Genomic DNA, 23,174 nt, shown 5'->3' with positions numbered 1-23,174 from the left:
CCCCAGCTTTGTCCTCCGGTGCTATCTGTGGGGATGCTGGTGAACCGCATCCCGGCTGGGCCTGGGGGGCTGTCTGCGTGCAGCCAGGCTTTGGAGGAAGCCGGAGGTGTCTTTTGGTGCTGGGTGGGTGGAAGGGAACGGAAAGGAGGATGTAAACTTGGGGAAAAGGTCAGCCGTGCTATAAATAAGTGGCATCCGGGGAAAGAAATGTCAGTATGCGGCAGTAGCGACACACCAGCGCCTGAGATGGGGAGGGAAAGGGTGCGGATGGTTGTTATCTGAGGGATCAAATCCGCAGGAATCGGGGCTAGCGCAGCAGCGGAGGGGGCTCTCCCTGAATTTGGTGGGTCAAAGCGCAGCTGTCGTGCTGCCCAGGTTGTTATTGGGGATGCTATTGCAGACGAGCGGGGTTTGGGCTCGTGTCAGTCACAAGCCGCCCCGTGGTCCAGGCTCTCGGGGCCCCAAAAGCTGCTGTCTGATGGGAGAAAACCAGGCTGGAGACGAGGATTTCCAGCTGCTCCTCTCCCAGGACCATCCTCATCCCTTTCATCAGCGAAAATGGGCAGATGGGGGGGGGCCTTTTCATCCTCCTCCTGCCCGAGCTGGGAACTCATGGGTCAGGAGGATGACTCAGGAGTGGGTGAGCATCCTAGAGGGTTTGCTTTTGGGGATGGGGGAAGAGTCAGCAAGGCATGGTGGGGTGCTGGGGCATCCCCTGGGTCTGTGCCGCCCTTCCAGGGGAGCAAGGCACGTTCCTGGGGGCTGATTGCACATTTGTCCCCAAAGTGGTCTGACTCGCTGCCTAATCATCTTCCCCGGCAGCCCTCTGAATGCAGGGCTGATTGCTGCCTGGCAGGGAGGGAGCGCAGGGGGGGGAAGCCGACTCGGGGCCAAGCCCAGCTGCGGGGAAGTGATGCCGCCGCCGCGCTGCTCCCTGGCCGGGCTGGCTCGCTGGGGTGGTTTCAGCGGTGAGCTGAGGACTAGCCAATTAGTGTCTCTGGTTTGTGCCAGTCTTGGTTGAAGGGATGGTCTTGGGAGCTGCGTGTCCTGGCGGTGCAGGACCCCCGCGTCCCCAGCAGAGCCCTTGGGGGGCTGCCACCTCTCCTCGTGATGGCTGACTGGCTTCTGTCCCCAGGGAGTGCCACGGCAGGGCTGTAAAGGGGTGACATGGGGGGTCCCTGGACCTGGTCCTCCCCGTCACTGTAGTCTCCCCTGAGCCCCCGGGTTCCTCGTGACCCTGGGAAGGTTTCAGGCTGTCACTGTGATGCCCTGAGCTTGTTGGGGGCACATGGTGCTGAGCCATGAGCCCCCAGTGGGGCCGAGCCGCGGATCCTGGGCTGCGTGCTGCGGGGCAGCGCGGGAAACGGGCACGCTGTGTTTCCTTGAGCCCTTCATTGTGGCATCTGGGCTGTGGCTGGAGGGGACCCATGGAAGGGCCGTGGCCTCTTTTCACGCTGCCCGGGCTCATGTGCATGTGCAGGAGCAGACAGCTCGGAGGGCTGTGCCCTCCTGTAATCCTGTTACAGGTAGCTCTCTGCTCTTCAGGTGCTGGTTTGCAGGAGGTGAGGATTTGCCCACCCACCGCGGGGCAGGGAGCGGGGGGGGGGGGGCTGGGGCTGGAGGGGTACGGCTGTTTCCCCCCAGCGGGTTGGGCTCTGCCGCTTCCCCTCTCCATGTGCCCCCCCCCCCGGTTTGCTCCTCGCAGCTTGGTTTCTGGGGGCTGCTTGGCACGGCTGTGGGGAAAGCGATCCTGCAGGGGTTGGTCTCTGGCTACCCGGTCCTCGGGGGCTGCCCTGAGACCTCGCTGAGCCCCCCCCCCCCCCCCCCCCCAGGGATGCTCGGTTTGAGGGAGGAGGAGTGTGGGCAGGGAGGTGCGTGGCCGCAGCCCCCCGCAGCTGCCGTCTGCTCCCCTGCGAACAAAGGCAGCTCTGAGCCTCCCCTGCCTCTTGGCACGTTACAAGAGAGCCCTTCTCTCCGGCAGCAAAAGCCCTTTCCAAGCCGGCTTCCCCCCCCTCCCCGGGCAGGCAACCCCCTTCGCTGCCCTCTGCCAGCCCTGCCCGGGCGGCTGGAGCCCAGCCTGGCACCTGCCTGCCCACCCCCTTCCTGGGGTGCTGCGGGATTCCAGCTGTGGAGGGGACCCCCCCACACACCCTCCCCGGCAGCTGGGCCAGCGCGTGCTGCTGGGATTTTTTTTGGGGGGGGCAATGCTTGCAAAGCAGAGGGTCCTGCAGCCCGGTGCTCCCTGCAAAGCACCAGCAAGGGTCCTACGGGAGCAGGGCTTGGGGAAGCGCCGTGTGCGTGGGGGGCTTGGCTCGGTGTGCTAGCTAACCCCGCCAATTAGGGGTGCCTGCTGCTCCCCAGCAAGCCTCGGTGCCCCCTGGTTCAGTGTGCGCTGAGGAGCGGTGCCGGCTGGCTGCGCCTCGCACGCCGGAGCACGGGGGATGCAGCGGGTGCTGCTCCGGCAGCGGCTGCGCAGGGCTGGGGTGGGCTTCGGCCGGGGGGGACCGCGGCCGGCTGCAGCCTGCGGCAGGGAGCGGGGAAGGGGGAAGAGCTCCTGCCGTCCGTAATTACCGGCGAGGTTGATGCCACATGACTCAGGGACGTCAGCAGAGTGTGTCACAGCTGATGACACGCTGCATGTGCAGGGGCTGGAGAGGATGCCAGGGCGAGGGATTGGAGCACCGGGACAGCAGCGTCTGCCTCGCAGTGCTGAGCCAGCCTCGCCGCCCGACCTTCAGTGAGTCACCTCTCCTCCCCGGCTTGCCATAGCACGTTTTAAGTGGCCCAGCCTGTCCCTCTCCCTCCGGGATCAGGGCAGGCATGCTGCTGAAGCCCTGTGCCTCAGTTTCCCCGTGGTGCAGGGGAGGCGGTAGCTGAGCAGCTGCTGTGGGGCTGTGCTTCTCCCCCCCCCCCCCCCAAGGAGAAATGCACGCTCCCAGCTTTTTGGGGACATGGTAGGGTAAGCCAAGACAAAGTGTCGTTACTCATGGCGATGACAGCGCTGATGACAAGTCCCCCAGCCCCCAGGAGCACGTGCTGTGCCCATGCTCCCCACGCGGGGAGGTGTGTTCCCAGTGCCAGAGAGGCCCAGTGAGTAATGGGGTGGGCGGCAGTGCTGGGGTGCCGTGGGGGGGGGGGGGGGGCGGGAGCGGCAGCACGGTGCTGAAGTTGGTGGCACCGAGCAGAACACGCTCTGGCATCCTGGTGGGGTGGGGGATCGCTGCCAGCCCCGGGAGCGTGGCAAGCGCTGGGGGACACACACGTGTTCCACCTCGAGGCAGTAGGATTGGGGGGGGGCTACAGCACCAGTGTGGGGACAGTCTGCCTTGTGCTAAGGGTGAGACAGGTCCCCAGGGAGGTCGGTGGTGCCTTGCTGCCCCTTGCTTGGGGGACCAAACCCCAGCCCGTGGTGCCTGGAGGTGTCCGCCGTGGGTCTGGGGTCTCCCACCCCACCTGGGCTGTATCTGCTGCAGCCGAGGTCCTGCGGAGCAGCACCACGAGGCTGAGCCCGACGGCGTTGGCTTCCCCTGGCCAGCGCTGGGACGGGGATGCCCTGCACGGTGGAGAGAAGTATTTTGGCTGGAGACAAGATAAGGATGGGGTATCGTGTTACCAGAGTCGGACTCTTCTTTGAGGTTAATAAGACAAGACAGACAATTGCTGCCGCTTGATCCAGGGAGTGCTCTGTGAGTGAGTCTATTAGTGGGCTGATGAGTAATCAGCTACGTTGGAGACCTGCTAACGGGAGGAAAAAGTTGTTAACGTGACTCAACTGACCCCTCTCTGCAGAAGTTAGTGTGTCTTTTCTGAAATACCACAGGTGGATTATTCCACGACTTGGATGTGGAGCCGGGAAGGCATGGCAGGATATTCCTCCTTGCTTGCCAGCTGGAGTCACGCGCCGGCGATGAGCCACCGGCAACGGGAGAGGGGACGGGGAGGGAACGAGCCTAACCCCAGCTCGGCGTGAGCCGAGCCCATCTGCCTGCTTGTCCTTCAGCAGCTCCGTCGAGGGTTTGGTGGTTTTTTTTTGGTCTTTCCCGTGGTAGGCTCACTGTGCACACAGCGACGCTGCAGGCTGGCTCAGCATTTCCATGCTCGGCTTCCGAGTTTTCAGGGTTCCTGCGTGTCCCTGCCCTGAAGCCGTCTTCCTTGCTGCGGTGGCAGGGATGGGGTGGGCTCCCTTCTCCTGGTCCCTCTGTGGAGCGGGGAGGAGGTGACAGCTGGGCGATGTGGGATGCCGTGAGACACCGAGTCCCACTTTCCGAATGTGGGCCGCTGCCTCCCGAAGTGCAGGAGGCAGCTCTCCCGGGAGATCAGGTGTTGTGAGACTCGTGACTCCACCATGCAAATGCTGGAGGCTGTGAATAATCATGTACTTGTGCAGGGAGACTCAGCCCCGTGTGGGTTGGAGCATCCCGTGGCCAGGCGGGAGGCAGCCAAGCCTGGATCTCCTGCTCTCCTGGCCGGGTTGCTGGCAGCAAGGGGCTAGGAGGAGAGCAGCAGTGACCCGCACCCCAGCAAGCCCCATTTTCAGCTCAGCCCCTCTCCAGCAGCAAGTATTTTTGCTGCCTCGTGTGAAGGCTGAACCAGAACCTCGCAGCTTCAAGGGCTGGAAATCTCTGAATTTCCAACCTGGACTTGTAGCTCATTCCTGCTTTTCTTGTGCTGATACCCAAACCTAAACTTCTGTCCCTGATCCTGAAAGCTAAGTCCCAGGGTTCAACCTGGGGCTGCAGCTCTCCCAAATGACCCTACAGGTGATGGGGAGAGCTGCATCCCCCAAGGCTCCTGCCCTTGCACTGAGGACTCCTGCCTCATCTGTCAGAGTTTTCAAAGAACAAAAAACCCCAAACAAACCAAAAAGCGATGACATTTCTTGTTAGGCAAAGCGGTAAATTTATCACTGGGCAGTTGTCGAGTGACTCAGCTGTGTGTGGCAGGCTGTGCTCCCCATGGCTGTGCGCTGGGGTGGAGGACAAGGGCAGGCTTACCGAGTCCTGCAATGACTTTTTTTCCCCTTTCTGTTGCCTTTCAAGCCGGGGGAGCCCCGGGGATCCCCAGGTCAGCAGCACGAAAGATGGATACGGCTCGGGCCAGCGAGGTGGGAAGCTGCCAGCCTCAGGGCAACGTGCAGCCCATGGCGGCTGCATCGCTGTGCCCGGCGTGCGCGGGTCTGGGGCGTGCGCGGGTCTGGGGCGTGCGTGGCTTGTTCTGCCCCAGCTCATTGCCCAGCAGCTCCTATCTTGGTGGGGGGAGCTGCCTGGCTGCCTCCCACGTGGCGGGCAGGAGGTGGCCGTGGCCGAGGACCCGGGTGCTCCTCGCCTTGCTTCACCGCCTGCTGCCTTCGCCTGCTCCTGGTTCTGCCACTGCAGACTGACTTGAAAGTACACGGAGTGCCCTGTTCATGTAAATAAACCCAGCTATAAATAGAGAGGGAGAGAGGTGTGAAAACAGTGGGGAATGAATTTCATAAAACCAGCAAATTAGTCTAGAGAAACAAGGGTGTGAACCGGCAGCCGTGCTCCAACCCAAGCCCATGTTTCCAGTCTCTTGAGGGATGCTGGTGGGGCCCCTGTGCTGCGCTGGGCTCGGAGAGGTACGTGCCAGCAGCGGGGCTGGGTCCTCCCCATCTACCGTGGGCTGCTGACACCTCCTGGGCTGGGCTGTGTTAGCGTAGGTGTCATCAATGTCCTTCGCTGGTTTTTTTTCTCTTTGAAATTGTGGCAAAACCCAGCTAAAGACATGAAGACGATCTGGCTGGTAACATGGACTCCAGCTGAACCAGAACGTATCGACTCTCTCTGGCTGGGCGAGGGTGGATGGAGCTCCGCTGGCCTTGGGCTTGCTCCCTCGTGGGCAGTGGATGTTGGCTGGGATTTTTCGGGTGCTTTGAAGCCAGCAGGACTAGAGCGGGGAGGGTGCTGGCCAAGGAGCCCTGCCCTCCTGGGCTGCTGCAAACCTGACTTTCAGGAACCAGGCTGCACCGACCCGGCTTGACGTGCGATCCGGAGAGCAGCTTAAAGAGCAAAACTGCCCCGATGCGAGGGTCATCCTTGGCTCTGCCAACCCCGCCAGCCCACCTTGCAGATTTGCAAGCTTTCAGTTCAGACCTCAAGCCTAAGAGCTGAGTCAGACTTTTATGAGGTCTTGGATTTTGCTGGGGAAGCAAACTGCCCGGGAGCTCGCGTGAGCTCGGGCCGGGCTGGGGGATTGCTCGCTGCCCGGCCTCGTGCTGCCCGCAGGCTCTCGCCTCCTGCCCAGGGTCATGCGGATGCCCGACCCTCAAGAAGCATAATCGCGAGCAGAAGGTGTGGGATGCTCCTCGAGCTTCTCAAACGCCTGCATCCTCTACAAGGGTTGGGTTGGGGTTTTTTTGCCTCTTTCCAGGACACGCATGGGAAGAGGCGGGAAGATCAGCAGCTGCTCCAGCCTCTCCCCAGATACTCTCCCAACGGTGTGGGCAAGGGGAAGACAGTGAGTGCTGGGGACTAAATGGCATGCCCCCCCCCTCCATGCGAGCCTGTCCCCTCCCGGGTTGCCTGTCATCTCGGGGGGAGCTCAGCGGCCCGTTTCTCTTGCTGGCACGCTCCTCGGGGAGCGAGCCCGGCTGTTTGCCCATCTGGCATCACCAGAGGTCTTTGCAGGGAGGAGAGGTGTGCAGGGATGGGAGAGCGCAGGGGGACACGTTGGAGGGGACAGGGTGACCTGGAGCTGGCGCAGGGCGCAGGGGCTTAGGGATGGGGCGAGTGGCATAGAGCAGGAGCAGGGGGAGGTGACACAGGTGGTGCAAGGGGTGGCAGTGGCACTGAGCCGGTGCTGGGTGTGGGGTGGCAGGTGAATGTGACACCAAGCTGTGGCAGGTGGCGAGGAGGTGGCTGAGCAGTGCAGGCTCTTGGCAGAGGTGACAGCAAGCTGGTGCAGGGGACAGGCGGCACAACTGATGCAGGGTCGTAGGGTGATGACCCTGAACCTCTGGCGGGGGCAGAGACGGTGGCAGGCACGTTACCCTGAGCTGATGTGGGGTACGAGGTTGCGGTGGCACCAAGCAGGTGGCAGGGACGTAACCCCAAGGGTGGCAGGTACAGATAGCACAGCCGATGTCGGTTGGGGTGATGCGGAGCTGGTGCGGGGGGCAGGTGGCTCAGCCTGTGGTGGAGAGGTGACCCTGCGTGAGCGCAGAGTGACACTGGGGTGTCAGAGAGGCTGCGTATGGCAGCAGGGGCAGGTGGCAGAGCTGGGGACAGGGAGGCGACAATGTGCCAGGGCAGGGGGCACATCTGGGGACAGGGAGGTGACGCTGCAGCGGGACAGGGGTTACATCTGGGAGCAGGAAGGTGATGCTGCGCCAGCGCAGGGGGTCACATCTGGGAGCAGGAAGGTGACACTGAGCCAGTGCAGGGGACACATCAGGGGACAGGGAGGTAATGCTGAGCTGGGGCAGGGGACACATCTGGGAGCAGGAAGGTGATGCTGTGCCAGTGCAGGGGTCCCATCTGGGGACAGGGAGGTGACACTGTGCCAGCGCAGGGGACACATCTGGGAGCAGGAAGGTGACACTGAGCCAGTGCGGGGGACACATCAGGGGACAGGGAGGTGACGCTGAGCCGGGGCAGGGGTCCCATCTGGGGACAGGGAGGTGACGCTGTGCCAGCGCAGGGGACACATCTGGGAGCAGGGAGGTGACACTGAGCCAGTGCAGGGGACACATCTGGGAGCAGGAAGGTGATGCTGTGCCAGTGCAGGGGACACATCTGGGAGCAGGGAGGTGATGCTGCGCCAGTGCAGGGGGTCACATCTGGTGACAGGAAGGTGAGACGAGCCGGTGCAGGGGACACATGGGGGACAGGGAAGTGACGCCGAGCTGGTGCAAACGGGAGACAGGAAGAAGACGCTGCTCCGGGGCGGGTGGCGAGAGCCGGTCGGGAGGTGACCGGCCGGCGGAGGTGACCCCGAGCCGAGCCGTGCCGTACCGAGCCGTGCCGGCGCACCGCCCGCCGCTCCCGGCAGTGCGCATGATACTGCGGCGCAGGGGCCCCGCGCGCGCCAACCCACCTTGAAACGGGCCCGGGCCGCGCCGCCGGCCAATCACCGCCCACTCCGCCGGGGCGCGGCCAATGGGCGGCGGGCGGGGGCGGCACCGAGCCGCTAAAGGGCGCAGGCTAGGCTGCGCCCCGCGCCGTGCGGCGGAGGGCAGGTGCAGCGCGGCGGCGGCATGGGCGCGGGCATGGGCGCAGCGGTGGCGGCCGGCGGCCGGCCCTGAGCCGCCCCTCCGGCCCGGCCAGCCCCGCGGCGGCCCGGGGAGCCCTGCCCCGGCCCTGCCGGCCCTGCCCCGCCCCGGCCGGGCCGCCTGGCGGGCGGAAGATGCTGCGCACCGGGGGCCGGTAGTACTATGATTTGGTATGTGGCCGCTTTGGTAGCAAGTGTGCTCGGCGCCCGCGGGCTGCCCGTCCAAGGTGAGTGGGGCCGCGGGGCGTCCTCCTCCGGGATGCCCCAGGGGGAGTCCGCCGGGCTCGCCAGGGCGGTGGCGGGGCCGCCTCTGCATGCCCCCCCCCCCCCCCGCCCCGCACCTCCGTGTACCGGCCGCGGCGGGGGGGAATGTGCACGCACCGTGAGCGCGTACCGGGCTGGGATGCACGGCACCGGGCTGCGGAGGTTGCACCGGGGAGCTCGTACTGGGGGGGCAGCACGTCCCGGAGCTTGCACCGGGAGGGGGGCTGGGGGGGGGGAGCACGCCCCGGGGGTGCGGCGCGCTGCGGTTCCGGAGGGGGTTTGCGTGTCGTGTCCCCCCCCCCACCCCCGGTGCCTGTGCAGGGGGCTGAGCGCTGCCCGTGTCCCCCGGGCGCCGGTGCTGCAGCGAGGCGCTGGTTAGTTCTTTATTCCCCGCTGTCGGGGGGCGGCTGGGAGCGCCCGGCGCATCTTCCCCAGGCGCTCAGCGGGGTTTGGGTTTTTTGTGGTTTTTTTTTTTGGTTTTTTTTTTTTTTTTTTTTTTCAGTGACCTCCTAGAGGGCAGCGGCTGCAACTCGGGAAGTTTAGGGGGCAGGAGCTGGCAGCAGCGCCCGGCCGGGCTCCCGGCGCCGGTGTGCGGCAGGTCCTGCCTCCCTGCCTGGGTCCCCGCTCCGGGGGCTTGGCAATTCCCTTTGGGAGAAGGCAGCGGGTGCGCGTCCTTGCTGGGTGCACGCCTGGCTGGGTGCGGGGGGAGGCAGGCAGGCAGCGTGGCCCCTGGCAGGGGCCGGAGCGCAGGCAGGGGACAGGCAAGCGTTTGTAGCTCCCCCATTTCTTCTCCCAGCCGGGGGGAAGCAGCAGGCAGCAGCTCGGAGGGGCGCAGGCAGCGTTTGCCCTTCCCTGCAAGGGTAGCCCGGCTGGGCAAGGAGAAATGCAAAAGGGATTCGGCGCCTTCCCCTGCAGCACCCCGGCTGTGCCCGTGCGCTCCTGGCTGCGGGTTTGGGGGTGACTTTGCTCCCCCCCCCTCCCTGCTCGGGGGAGGCTTCCCTCCTTTCCAGCCCCCCCACTGCAGGCTGTGCCCGGGGTAAACTGAGGCACAGGGTTGTCCAAGGTCAGGAGGGAGACAGCGGCAGGGAATAACCCTGATTTTCCTGCTCTGGCTTCTTTTCCTTCAGCCGCCAGCCCCCTCCCTCCCTGCCAGCCATCCCTGCAGGTAGAAGGGGGAGCCGCCTGTCGCTGGTGCAGCACCGTCTCCCATCTCTGCTGCTGGTACCTCGCTGGGCACAGGGTGGTCTCTGCACCCCGGTGGTCCCTAACCAGCATGGGACCCCGGGAGCTGCACCGTGGGGATGCGGTGGCCACCGGCGGCAAGCGATGCCTGGCTGGCAGCTGCCGCCGCTCCCTCCCCGGGGCGCGGGGGAACACCGCCTCAGTGGGCGCGGGTGGGCTGGGAGGGGGCACCTCAACCCCCCTCCCTCCCCCGCATCACAGCGCTCCTCGAGCGCGCGGGGTCACATCTGCACCCTGCCACGGTCCCTTGGCATCCCTGCCTGGCAGCTGGATCCTCGGAGATGGGGGGGTGGGGGTGGTCAGGTTGGGGCTGCCCTTTTGGGGGGACGGAGCCCCTCTTGCTGTCGAGCCGCGGCCGGCTGCTGCCTGCCTGAAATGCATCCTGCGGCGTGGCGAGGCAGTGCTTTGCAGCAGTGTTTTGTAGAGGGATCCTCTGCCTCGGAGAGGAGCAGAGCAGTGAGTTCAGCACCCGGAAACTTGGAAATACCCTGGAGCCACTCGGATGGGGCTCCGGAATTGGTGGGTGGGTACCAGGGACCCCGGGTGCGGGGGCGCTGCGTGTACAGAGCGGCGCGTACGTGATGAATGAGCGTGCCGTGAGTAATGCGTGGGTGGGTGTCCTGGTAATGCGCCGGGCGTAGCGGGTGAGGGGGCGCTGCGGGCCAGCGCGGCCCCCCGTGGGAGGGCTGCGTGGGGACGGGGAGCCCGTGGGACTCGCCTCGGCTGCAGCAACGCCTTGGTCCCAGCGCCGTGCCCTCCTCGCAGCGGGCTGTCACCCTGCATTGCTTGGGGACAGGGATTCGGAGCAGGGCTGGGGCTCGCCATGCTCTGGTGTCCTCGCTAGGGCTTTTCCCCTGGCCGTGGCCTTCCTCCTCACGCTGCCTCCTCCTCCTTGCAGAGCCAGGCTGAGATGCAGCGGTGCTGGCCCTGGGCAGCCCTCTTCCCTGGCCCGGCTCTCCAAGGGCTTTCCAGGCGTTAATCGGCTCAGAGAGGGAAGGAGGGCGCGTTATCCCCTTTTACAGCGTGGGGGAGGAGAGCCAGGACGTGACCGCGCCGGGAGTGGGTGTCGGAGGAGGGATCCGGCCTCCTGGCGTTCCCGGCAGCGCCGTGACGCCAAGGGGCTTTTCCACCCTCTCCCACGAGCGTGACGCGGCGCCGCACGGCAAGCGGGGATGCTCGTGGATCTGGCTGGCGCGGTTTGCGGAGGGAGGATTTGGCTTCGCCAGCCCTGGGTAAGGGGCTCCTGTCGAAGAGGTCCCCCCTCCCCGGGACATCGCGGCAGGTGATGCTTGCGGCGCTGACCGGAGTGGCTCGCCGTGGCGGTGCTGCATCCCCTACTCGCTCCCGGCGCAGAGCTGGTGCACGCGAGGGCTTCTGCCTCTTTGGCCATGGAGGGGTTTGGACCGGCAGCCACTGATTTTTGGCACATGTGGCTTTGGCCCCGCTCCCCTCTGGCAAGGGGATGGTTTGGCACTGGGAGCGGCCAAGGGGGTTGGCCCAGCTCCCACTTCCACCCTTCCCCGGAGGATTTCTGCTCCTCCGGACCTGTTGGATGGGAGCACGCGGGACAGGGAGGGACGTGCGTGTCTCGATGGTTGACTTGGCTTGCCGGAGGGTTTTTGTGGTGATGCTTTCCCGGCTCGGTTGCCTTTTGACTTGGAAGATGCAGCTTCACCGGTGATGAGCGGAACCTGCAAGTTGCTCTCCAGAGCTGCAGCGGGATGGGTTAGCTGCTATTCTCCTCCAGTCCTCTGTCTTGGAGGCTTCTGGCTGGGAGAGAAGCCCTGCACGTGGGTGAGCAGCGCGGATCCAGTGCCGTGCCGACGGAGGAGTCCTTCCCTCTCCCTTCCCCTGCAGCAGGCATCTCCTGAGCTGGGGGGCCCTGAGCGACCAGCTGGCCTTTGGAAAAACAACTCCCTTCCTCCCGCTCCACGATGGAGAGGCTGGCGTTGGTGGGAGGGCTGCCTGAGCCAGGAACAGCGTGATTCAGGAGCTGCTGGCGGGCAGCTCAGAGCGCTGCCTGCATCCCAGTTACCAGTCGGAGGGATGCGGAAGCATCGGGATGATACGCGCTGCTCCGTGGGGAGGGCGGTACCATGGGTACTGGTGTGCTGCGGGTCTGGATTGGGGGGCGCAGCACCCCATCAGCATTCTCCGGGTGCGGGAGGTCTCCCCCGGGAGCAGTTTTGGCTCCAGCCTCCTGCCGCAGCTGCTCGCTCGGCCCCGCAGCGCGCGGAGGGAGCTTGCGGGGAGCGCGCAGGTAGTTGCTGGTCGTTGCTGGGAGATGATGGCTCCCGCGAGGCGGCCGCTGTGCGGCACGTGGGGATGCTCTACGCTGGACCGGCGGCGTTTAGCGGGTGGGGGGATGCCAGGGACCCCCAGGTGGGAGCGGGGTGACCACAGGGAAGTGGTTTTCTTGCGCGCCCCATTTCTGTGCCTCTCTGAGCACCGACCTGCGCTAACGCACGTGCCCGCTGAGCTGCCACCCAGTCGGGCATGGTCCCACCTGTGTCACTGGAGGGAGCGGGGACCCACCGCGGTGGGCATGGGCTGCCGTGGGGCAGCGCTTCAGGCATGCACAATCCCCTGGGGGTGCCAGGGCAGCTGCCTGCATGAAGATGGCGTGGGCAATCCCGCAGGACACCTCTTGTCCCCGGGGATGGGGACTGAAGTTGCCGTCTTGCCGTGAACGGGGCGCCGAGCCACCCCTCACGGCTAATCCTGCTCCTCCGCCGGCCCTGCGTGACCTTGAGGCGTGTCACTTGACCTGCGCGTCGCCCTCCATCCATCTGGAAAATCGGGTTTAAAACGGCAGGAATCGCGCTGAAAGCCCAGATGCTGCTTTCCAGCTGGGGGAGGGGGCGAGGGCTGCGCTCCCGGTCCCCGGGGCTGCCCCCCGCCAGGGGACAGGCGGATGCTCTTGTGGGGCTGTGGGTACCCCTGGGTGGGCAGGGGGGGACCAAGCTTGCAGTGGGGGCTGCAGCCCCCACCGAGGTGTTGCGGGGGGGGGGGGGGGTCCCCCGCCCTGGGCTGCGGTCTCTGCCCTCCTTGTTCCGTGGCGCTGGCTGCCTGCTGTCCTTCCCTGCCGGCCTCCATATGCCACACTGGTGGCCTTGTCCTCAGAGATCCCCGCTGTACCCCGCCTCTGCCGATGCGAGCGGGATGTGTCAGAGCAGATCTCGTCTCCGCTCGGCAGGGAGGAGAGGTCCACAGGCTCGGGGGCTTGCGCCTTGCTCCCTCGGCCATCCCCACGGCGGGACGGGGATGAGGACAAGCGCCTGGGGTGGGAGATCAGGACGGGATCCCCTCTCTGACCCCAGGGCGTGGGTGTCTGCTGGGCAGGGCTCTTTGCCTCGTCCCTTTGCCGTGGGATTGGCGTTCATCCCCACCGCGGGCTGAGGTGCAGCGCTATTTCATTTGGAAACCTGCTCTGCTATGGCTGCATCCTTCTCGCAAAGCATCTGCAGAAAGGGTCCCGCTTCAGCGAGATGCTGGGTACCCCCAGCTTCACCGAGTTCCGTGTCGCCTTACGTCTCTGCTCTTGGGATGGGAGGAACTGGATGCCCAGACCCAGGCAAGGGTCTTCCCAGGCTCGGCATCGCCATCCGGGGACCCCCGTGGTGGCACCGTCTCTACGCGGCGGCAGCCTTCCCTCCTCTCCCTTTGGGATGCTGTTCAACTCCACCTCCACATCTTGTATTCTTGCCTCCTGGCACGCGGTGTGCTTTTATTTTTCCTGGATCTGCCTGGATGACGAAGCCTGTTGATTACTTGTTTTTCTTTACGAGGCATCCCTCGGCTTCACGCGAGCTCCCGCACCAAGGGGGGGGGTTTGGGGTTCGCCTCCCCGTTGCGGCTCCCTGATGTTGACCCTATTTCCAAACCACAGGTTGAGCCTTGAAACCCCCCTGGACTTGGCTGGGGAAAATCAAGTGGGTTTAAAAATACCCTGTCTGTTTGCGCTCTGTTTCTTCTGGCGTGCGCGGGTTGTTTTCAAGCGTTTCCCCACAAATGTGGGGGTGAGAAACACTTCTTTTAATTGAGAGCTGCAGTCTCCATCGCTCGTGTGCCTTCAGCGGCTGGGACTCGGAAGGAAAACCTGGTCGGGGCTGGGAGCGCAGGGTTAGTGGGGTGGGAATCTGGGGAAACCCAAGAGGGGGGTGTCTGAAACATCTCCCCACTGCTTTCCCGATGGCTCCAGAAACAGGGACAGGAGGGTATGGGGGCCGGTGGCGGGGCGGGTGGCAGCTGGGGAGAGCCGGGGGCCGGTTAGCCGCCGTGGCTGCCAGTCGGCCGTGCGCGTGGGGAGGCGATGCTCAGCCGTGCGTGCAATTCCCCACTGGCCTTGCGATCAGACACCGGCGCTGTGAGCTGCCGGGCCTGACCTATTTTTCCTCCGCCCGGGTGACCCTGGCCAGGCATGGGTCCGGCAGAGCGGCTGGCTCGTCCCCTACCCGGGGACATCACCCACCGGTTTGCTGGGGAGCCGCTCTGGGGCTCCCGGCGTTGGGCAGAGAGCGTGACTCCCTGATGCCCATCACCGGGGCGTCTGGGTGGCCTCTCGGGCAGCGCACTTCTCCAGCTGGGCAAGCATCAGCATCCCAGGCTGCGTTTGGTGTTCAGCGGCTGGAAACCAAGATCCTACCTTGGTACCCCCGGAGCTGGTGGGCTGGGGCAGGCAGGGGCTCGGGGAGGGTCCAGGGCTGCAGCCCCCTCCGTCCTCTGCTGCCGGTGGGAAGCAAGAGCATCCCTTTGACGGCGGCGAGGTGCTGGGGACCCGCTCGGGCGAGGCGGCTGGGGAAATGCATGTCCTTGGATGCTCTTGAGCTGCACGTGACAGCTGCTGTCCCCGTTCGGCACAGGGGGGCCGTGGGCAGGGAGGGGGGTTCCCAGCCCCGCAGCGCAGCCCCCCGCCCCCGGATGGGCACAGCGGGGTCGGGATGGGTCCTGGGGCAGCAGGGGTGGGCTGACACTATCCCTGCTGACAGGGTGCGAATGCCTGAGCTCATCAGTGATGCAGCGATAACGAGGACCAGAGAGGTGCAAGAGTGTCATCAGGATGGTGCAAAGTGGGGGGCAGGAGCAGGGCGCGTGTGTGCACGCATATTGTATGTGTGTGCGTGCGTATTGCATGCGCGCACAGCGATCACCCCGCCTGGGTGAGGTCTGGGCAGGTACGTGGTCGTGTGAAACCCTGTAGCAGGGTGGGTGTCTGCAGCGGGGGTGCAATGCAGCCCGTGCTCCTTGCAGACGCTTTACAGCTTTGCACCCCGACATTGCCCTCCCCGCTGCCACCAGCCAGCCCTCCCGGTTGAACAGCCGCCATCCAGCCCCGGTGCCCGGCTTGCACCTTGCAGCAGGGAGGGGCTTTTGTCCGCAGCTGGGGCTGCCGGTAAAACCGGCTCTACCCGCCGTCCACCCAGCTCCCCTTCCCACGGGGGCACCTGGCTGGTGAACCCGTGGGGTGGCACGGCGCAGGCCTCTCGCCGCTTGTGCCGGAGCCAAAAATAGCCGGTGATGCTCGGCTCCCGCGGCGGGGAAGCGGTGATGTCACTCGCCGCCAATCACCGGCGGCCCTGAGGAGCAGCGCGGAGGAGTGGGAACGTGCTTCCCCGAGCATCCCTCCCCGAGCATCCCCCCTGGAGCAGGCGGTGGCTGTGTGCGCCGGGAAAAGGGGGGACCCTTCCTTGATGGGAAGGGAGAGGTGGGGCTGAACCCCATGCTGGCAGTTTTGGGGACCCCCCCTTTGGCTCCCCCCAGCCCTGGGTTTCCCTCTCCCTTTCTGAAAGCCGTGCTGAGGATGCAGCTTTGCTGCTGATGGTGAGAGCAGGATGATGACAGGCTGCAGCTGAGCAGGGAGGCACAGCCGGGGTGGAGCAGTGCCTTCGTCTGCGGCCAAAGCCCTGTTTAATTACCCCCGCCGGGGGCAGGCAGGAGGAGCAGGGTGCCAGACTCGATGTGCGGGTCACAGCCGGGTTTCAGGCCTCGGGCTCTTGGGGATGCCTGTGGATGGGCGGACTTGTCTGGAGCATCACTGCTCCGGGGGCTCGACCCGCCCTGGGATGGCTCCTGGGGGAAAGCCGGATCCTCGGGGTACCCTGCTGAGAGCAGGGGGTCCTCAAAACCCCGGCAGGGTCGCTGGGCACAGGGGTTGGGAAGCCATCCCGGAGCAAGTGGGTACTTGATGGTCACCATCTGGAGTCCTGTGGTGCCTTGGGGTGGCCCTGGAGCTGGGTGGAGGGGCTCGAGGAACCCCCCTTGCTTTCGGGCTGGCGATGCCCTCGGCAGGGCCATGCGGCTGGGCAGGGGCATAGTCCCTGCTGTGGCTTTCCCGGGGCTCCCGGTCCTCCGGCTGTCGCTGATGCTGGGGTCCAGCAGCGGGAGCAGCCACCATTTCTTCCTTCGCCCTCTCGCAGGTGCCCTCGGCTCGAGAGAGGAGCCCGAGTTTGTGACCGCTCGCGCTGGCGAGAGCGTGATCCTGGGATGCGACGTGATCCACCCGCTCACGGGGCAGCCTCCTCCCTATGTCGTGGAGTGGTTCAAGTTCGGCGTTCCCATTCCCATCTTCATCAAGTTTGGGTTTTACCCTCCCCATGTTGACCCGGAGTATGCCGGTGAGTCTGGGGGGGTGCGGGGGTACGTGGGGGACACGCCAGGTCCCGGCTGCGGCGCAGCCTGGGATGCACGGCTCCACTCCATCCGCTCCTCTGTCGGAAACCGCGCGAGCTCTGCCTCTCGTTGCTCGCTTTCCACCCAGTTGGTTTTAATTAAGCAGCAGTGCTAGGAAGCCAGCTGGGCTGCGTGGGACGGGAGCAAGCGAGGCAGAGAAACCCAGGGTGACGCGTGGTGGCGGCGGCTGCCGCCGCTGCGCCCTGGAGCAGCTGTGAGCCTGGGGGGGGATGCTGGGGGGACGGTGGGGATGGAGCCGGGGCCACACGCTGGGTGGAGGTGGCAGGTTGGAGCTGCAGAGCCCACGTGGCCGCTCGCCAATGTGCCACCTGCCCCACGTGGCTGGTGTCTTCTAATGGGATGACTGGGCTGGGGACCAGCCCCGAGTGGGGCGATGTGGTGGGGACAGACCTGTTTCCATATGCCATTCCCTGGGGAGCACCACCGAGGACCTTTCCTGGGTCTTACCCTGCTCCCAGGCTCTGTGGGAATTGCTGTCCACATTGCTCCCTGGGAAATCCTGCGGCAGGGAGGATGCCGGCACCTGAGCCTGGGCTGAGCCCTGCCAAACTCAGCTCACGCTCGAGCGATGCCAGAGCCCAGCGGCCGCTGGGCCGGGGCGGAGGTTTGGGCTGCTTTACTGCCGGTCTGGTTTCCTGGGCTGCGCGCAGGGTCAGCCCTGGGCCGCCCTGCTTTTTGGGAGGCTCCCAGGCTGGGGAAGGACTTTGGGGCGCGTCTGCTTGCCGGCTGTACCGCTGCCAGCCCCTGGCCGGGAGCAGAAGGCCGGCGTCGCTGCGGGCAGACGCCGTTCCACGCGCCTTGCCTGGCCGCGGCGGCTTACTCTGCCCTCCCCAGACGGGCTGGCTGCAACCGGCAGCACCGCGCCGTGGGGCTCAACCAGCCCCAAAACCGGGGAAGGTGGGACGCAGCCCGGCCCCAAAGCTGCCCCAGCTGCTCGGTGACTGCACCGGGCTGGGGTGTCCCCTGCAGCGATGCTCTGGGGGAGGGGGGGCGGGGGGGGCTGGTCTGGCAATGGGGGGCCATCGTGTGGGGCTGGGGGCCACCGAGCCGACGGCTGCGATCTCCCCACAGGTCGGGCCAGCCTGCACGACAAAGCCTCCTTGCGCATTGAGCAGGTCCGCTCCGAGGACCAGGGCTGGTACGAGTGCAAAGTGCTCATGCTGGACCAGCAGTACGACACCTTCCACAACGGCAGCTGGGTCCATCTCACGGTCAACGGTGAGCCGGGGGTGGGGGGGGGCCGCGGCATCGCCGTGGGGCTGCGTCCGGTGCCGAGACGGGTTTCCCTTTGATTTCTGATGCGCGCTGGATCTCGATGGTATCTGCGCCGTGCAGACAAGCGAGCCCGAAGCCATCCAGGCTGACTGCTCCAGCCGGGGCGTGACTTAAAAAGGGACAAACTTTTATTAGGGATCCTGCAGTTTAATTATGCGGAGCTCGTTTAAAGGAGAGACATCAAGGAACGGGGCTGGGAACGACTCTCCTCTTAACAGACGGATCAGAAAATCAAATCTTTGTTTTCCTGAAATTCAGATTTACTGGAATTACTTTTTCATTTTATTAAGGCTGCATGTGAAACTAATTAGCAAATTGTCACTCTCCACATCAGGAAAGGTCTTTGGGTTTAGCCCAGCAGCAGGGATCTGCGCCTCTCCTGCTGCAGCGGGGTGGCTGGAGAGGAGACGTGGGCACCGGCAGCTCCTCCCTGGTCTTGCCTGACCTTGAGCAATTAATTTAACCTTTCGGGGGGACGGCTGGGCTGCGGCACGGAGCAGAGCCACCTAATTGAGCCCAATTAGCGTGCGGGAAGCTTTGCAGGCGGGGCTGTGCGGCACGTCAGCCCTGTCCATGCCCGCTGCCTTGCCGCTGCCTGCTTTCCCCCTGCCTGCCCTCCTGCCTGCTAATGAGCTCGGAGGGCTTGGGAAGGAGGGCGAGAGGGAAGCAGGAGGAGGAGGATGGTGCCTGCTTCACCTCCGCTGCGTGCACGGATCCTGCAAACCGCTGGCCCGAGGAGCTGGAAGTGGCCGTTGGCCCCCCAGGTGCCCTGTCCCGCCCCAGGCTCGACCCCCTTTGCAAAATGGGGTGCTTTTGGGGTTTTATGCAGCACGGGGCATGCAGGGGCTTACTAACAAAATAATAACCATAATCTTCCCGGCCCGAGGAATTGCTTTCAGGGGGAAGGCTGTGGCTTTCCCCCAGTGCATTACAACGCTTAATTTTCTTAGGGGAAAATAAAAATCATTTGGGGAGAAACAAAATATAATTCTCTTTTTCCCCGAGCAGATTAAATTGCCAACCTGTCTTCCTCGAAAGCGGGCTTTAACAACCGCTGGTAATTAGGGGCGGGCTGTAATCCTGCCAGCCTCTTTAATCAGGAAGGCGCCTTTCGATCTGCACTGCGGTGTTTTCCCATGTTTTGACAATAGCAAGTTAATGTGCAACGAGAGGGGGACGTGATGCCGTGCCCTGGAGCCGGTGGCGGGGAGGAGAGGGGATGGGGCTGGGGTGCAGCGTGCCCGGGAGGGGATGGATGCCCTCGGCAGGTCCCCCCAGGGACAGCCCCTGCGACAGCCGCTGTCGTTGCCGTCCCTGCGGCCCCGTTTGCGGGGATGTGCAGCACGTCCCCCGTTTGCGGGCAGCAGCCTCCCCTCTGTCCCCGTGCGCTCCCCCTCCAGACCCACAGCGGCCATGGGTGAAACAGGGGGGTCATGGCAGTCTCCCCTGCCCCGCAGCTCCCCCCACCTTCACGGAGACGCCACCGCAGTACGTAGAGGCGAAGGAAGGCAGCAGCGTCACCTTGACCTGCATGGCGTTTGGCAACCCCAAGCCCATCGTCACCTGGCTGAAAGAGGGAGACCTTTTGGGTCCCAACAGCAAGTACCAGGTAGGTGGGTGGCAAGGGGCTCCCGGGTGCCCCGCCGGCGGGGACGATATTGACGGGACCACGGTGGCGGCAGCTCCGCCGTGCCTGGAGCCGGACGTGCTTTCTCAGCATTTCTTGCCAAGAAACCCATTCCCCCCCCCCCCTCCATCTCTGCTGAGCAGCGGCCTCTAACGCTGCCTGTCCTGGGGTGCGGGCTGGAGCCCCCCCCCCGGGGGTTTGGGGCAGCCCCCTTCCCTGCTGCTCCCTGGGGGCTCTCATCCTGGGGGCCGGTTGCTGTGCCAGGTCCCAGAGATGAGGGGGGGCTGCAGCGTCCCTGGGCAGGGCTGGATGCAGGGAGGGGGTTTGCCCCCCTCCCAGGACCCTTTTTGCATCCCAGAGGCTCCCGGGTAGAGATTCCCCCCTGAGCTGTAATTGGTAAATCAGGCATTGGAATCGGCACAGGCACTAATGAGAGTAATTAGGAATCATTTGTTACTAATTGAAATAGAAGGATGAGGGAGAATGGGGGGGGGAAGCTTGGCTGGGAGCAGGGCTCCCTGTGCATGGCAGGGCTGCTGCCCCGAGGGTGACGGTCCCTTGCCCATCCCTCCTCCGCTGTGTCCCCGAGGAGGAGGAATTCGGCTGCTCCTCTTGTAGCTGCGAGGTGGCCCCCACGGGGAGGATAGCATCCGAGCTGGGGTCTCCCCCTTGTACCCCACCCCGGCGGTGGAGCTGGTCCCTCGGGAGCGGGGGATGCTCCGGTGAGGCATCCTGCTCCTTGTGAAGCGCTGCTGGTGCCGGGGCGCTTGGCAGGAATGGTTTGGAGTCTGCCGCCTGCCAGTCACTTCTGCGGGAGATGAATACGTTGTGAGGGTTATTTATTTATTTTATTTTATGGTTTTGTTGGTGTTTTTTTTTTTCCCTTCCCCTTGGCATCGAGCAGAAACGCGTGTGTTGGTTTATTAATATCCGAAGTCTTGCAGAGCGGGGAAACCCGTTTCTCATCCGGCCCTAAAAGCGCCTGCAGCTCTCCGCCGTTGGAAGCGGGGAGGAAGGGAGGGTGGGTGCTGAACCGGGCTGCATCCCCCGTGGGGGTCCCTACCCGTGCTCCAGGCTCTTCCCTTGTCCCCAGGTGAGTGACGGGAGCCTGACGGTGCTCTCCGTCAGCCGGGAGGACAGGGGTGCCTACACCTGCCGGGCGTACAGCATCCAGGGGGAGGCTGTGCACACCACGCGCCTGCTCGTTCAAGGTGAGATCCTCCAGCCCCTCCGGCTCCTCCTCGGCCGTCGGCATCCCCTGGGAGGGAGGCTCCGTGGGGAAAACTCCGCGGACCGCAGGGCAGCGGTGCCACCCTGAAGCGACCCGCAAGCCTTGCGGGCTTGGCGTCGTGCCGGCCGCCCCGTGGCTCCGCAGCCCGTTTGTAGGACAGAAGAATCCACTTAATTGGGGCACCGCGGTGGCCGCGCCGAAGCGGCCGTGCCGATGAACGGCTTGGGCCCCGGTGGCAGCTCGGTTTTGTTCGGGAAGCGGGGAAAAGATTGAGACTGTCACAAAGCGCCTTGTCACATAGCCGTGATGCATGGCAGGCCTCCTGCTCCTCGCTCCCTCTTTTATTAAATAAATCTTTAATTAGGTCAACAGCTACCGGCAGAGAGAGGAGCGCAGGGTGTCCTCTGCTCCGCTTTTGCCGTGGCAGCGGGTTGTGGGCGCTCGTTGCCGGCTCCCGGCAGTTTACTGTTTTCCCCCTGGGTTTTTCCTGCGGGTGATGCGATCCTGGAAAAGTGCTTGAGATGAAGGGAAGCGCGAGCTCGTGTGCCCTGGGAGAAGCAGAGCCGTGCGCCACGGGCACGGGGCCCCCTCCCCAAAGCTGCAGAGATTAGGGGAAAGGATTGGGAACAACAGGGCCACCGTGCTCCCCGAGGTCAGCCCCTGCACCCCGTGATCCCAGGGGATCGGGGCCAGCTCTGCCCCGGAGCCCCCCCCCCAGCAGCTCCCAGCCAACGATGCTGTGATGGAGCTGAGCCTGAGCAACCGTTGTGAGGACATCGTTACTGGTGGGGGTGACGCTTTTCCCTTTCCCCCCCCCCCCATCCAGGACCTCCCTTCATCGTTTCCCCTCCGGAAAACATCACGGTCAACATCTCCCAGGATGCGCTCTTCACCTGCCAGGCCGAGGCGTACCCCGGGAACCTCACCTACCTGTGGTACTGGGAGGAGGAGAACGTCTACTTCAAGAAGTGAGTTTGCAGCCAGCACAGTGACATGTCCTCATCCCGCTCCCAAATTCTGCTGGGAACCCCAACGGGGTGGCTGTTGCCCCCGGGTCTCCTCGCGAGCCTCCTCCCTTCTTCTCTTACAGCGACCTGAAGTTGAGGGTGCGGATCCTGATTGACGGGACGCTGATCATTTTCCGTGTCAAGCCAGAGGATGCCGGAAAATACACCTGTATCCCCAGCAACAGCCTGGGCCGCTCGCCATCAGCCTCTGCCTACCTGACGGTGCAGTGTGAGTGCGGGCAGCGGGGCCTGATCCTGAGGGATGGGGCTGGCATTGATAATTCCCGGCTCTGAGGCAGCCCCAGAGGCTCTGTTTTCCCGGGATGATACAGCAGCCTTTGGACGAGCGTGCGATCATCCTCAGCAAAAGGCTGAGAGCATCCCGCTTGTAGGGTGCGAGCAACAAGAAAGTAAATAGCTTGAGCATCCTGGTAGCACCGGTGTCCACCTTTGATACAAGCAGTTTTTGACCAGGTGAGCATCTTCTTGCCGCTGCTGCCGGCACGCTGTCCTCATCGGCTGCATCGCGTCGGGCAGGGAAACACCGGATCAGGGCTCTCAGTCTCAACTACCCGCTTGTATTTTTTTTGGTATCTATTATGGGGGGGCTTGTTCCCGCGGCGTGGTTTTTCTGTGAGCTCGATAGCTTTGCGTGTCATATTTTTCAGGCTGTAACTGATCTAAACAAGCGGAGGAGAAGGGGCTGTAGCAGGAGCGTTGCTTCCCACGCTTGTTCTCTCGGGCTCCCCGGGTGGTAATGGGTAGCGTGCCACCGGCGTCCTGTGGCATTCGACAGTAATGGCCTCAATTGCTGCCGCTCGCAATTGCAATATTGCTCTGCTGTAAAAGACTGTAGTGGGTTTATTTTATAATGAAAGACAGGCTTGAGCAAACTGGGCTTGTGATTTGGGTTTTTGAAGGCTGCCTTGTTGCTGCTGCCTGTAGATCCCCCACCACTGGTTGGTGGGAAACCCCACGCCGGTGGGGAGCTGCTGTGAGAAGGGCTGGTAAATCCGATCGTCTCCCTACGGGGATGGATGAAGGGGCAAGGGGACAGCGCGACCGGAGCCGTGCCCGGGCAGAGGTGCGATTCGGGGCTTGGATGTGCCCAACTGGGCGGCTCTTGGGGAAAGCGTGCAGCCTCAGGCCATTAAATCTGCCCTGCCGCTAATCCAGGACCACTCGTCAAGGCTGATAGCTGTTAAAAATAGCTCTAATGGCAAGAAAAACGGCGTTTGGACAATCAGCCGTTCAGATGACCCAGCCAGGCTTCGGCGTGAGGAGGTACGCTTGGCTTTTTGTGCTGCAGACTCCTTTCCTCCAGAGCAAACCTTGACATCTGGACCGGGGCTGATGCCTCGGGAGGGAGGTTTCCCACCCGCCGAAGCAGCAGCCGTGGGCTGGGGATGCAGCTCTGGGTCGTTAGTGAGCCGGGCTGGCCCCCAGCCAGTGACCTAGTAGTGAAAGGCTCGATCCCATTACCCTCTCCCGCGCCGCCGGAGCCCTTGATTGCATTTCCTAAGAGGTGGAGTTAAGCGGAGGGGGGTAAAGCCCGCTCCATATGCAGCGCTTGGCAATCTGGGTTACGGTGCCATTGCCGGGGGCGCAC

At 64.2% G+C, this 23,174-nt stretch overlaps 1 protein-coding gene across 13 annotated transcripts in view; it reads left to right on the top strand.

The window, feature by feature from the left end:
• The first annotated feature begins 8,192 nt into the window (after positions 1-8,192).
• IGSF9B (immunoglobulin superfamily member 9B) overlaps positions 8,193-23,174 on the top strand; it is a 43,089-nt gene continuing 28,107 nt past the window's right edge. For all 13 annotated transcript variants that reach the window (XR_008574087.1, XR_008574090.1, XR_008574088.1 and 10 more), the window contains exons 1-7: positions 8,193-8,456; positions 16,152-16,349; positions 17,497-17,643; positions 19,158-19,309; positions 20,421-20,538; positions 21,385-21,526; positions 21,649-21,794. Coding sequence is in view for 7 of the 13 variants with exons in the window: in XM_054803218.1 (XP_054659193.1) it covers positions 8,393-8,456; positions 16,152-16,349; positions 17,497-17,643; positions 19,158-19,309; positions 20,421-20,538; positions 21,385-21,526; positions 21,649-21,794 (967 nt within the window). In the remaining 6 variants the exon portion in view is untranslated. The remainder of the gene's footprint in view (positions 8,457-16,151; positions 16,350-17,496; positions 17,644-19,157; positions 19,310-20,420; positions 20,539-21,384; positions 21,527-21,648; positions 21,795-23,174) is intronic.

The sequence above is a fragment of the Grus americana genome, chromosome 24 (genome assembly GCF_028858705.1).
Source record: "Grus americana isolate bGruAme1 chromosome 24, bGruAme1.mat, whole genome shotgun sequence".
In the NCBI taxonomy this organism is placed as follows: domain Eukaryota; kingdom Metazoa; phylum Chordata; class Aves; order Gruiformes; family Gruidae; genus Grus; species Grus americana.
This window is presented reverse-complemented; position numbering and strand designations above follow the sequence as displayed.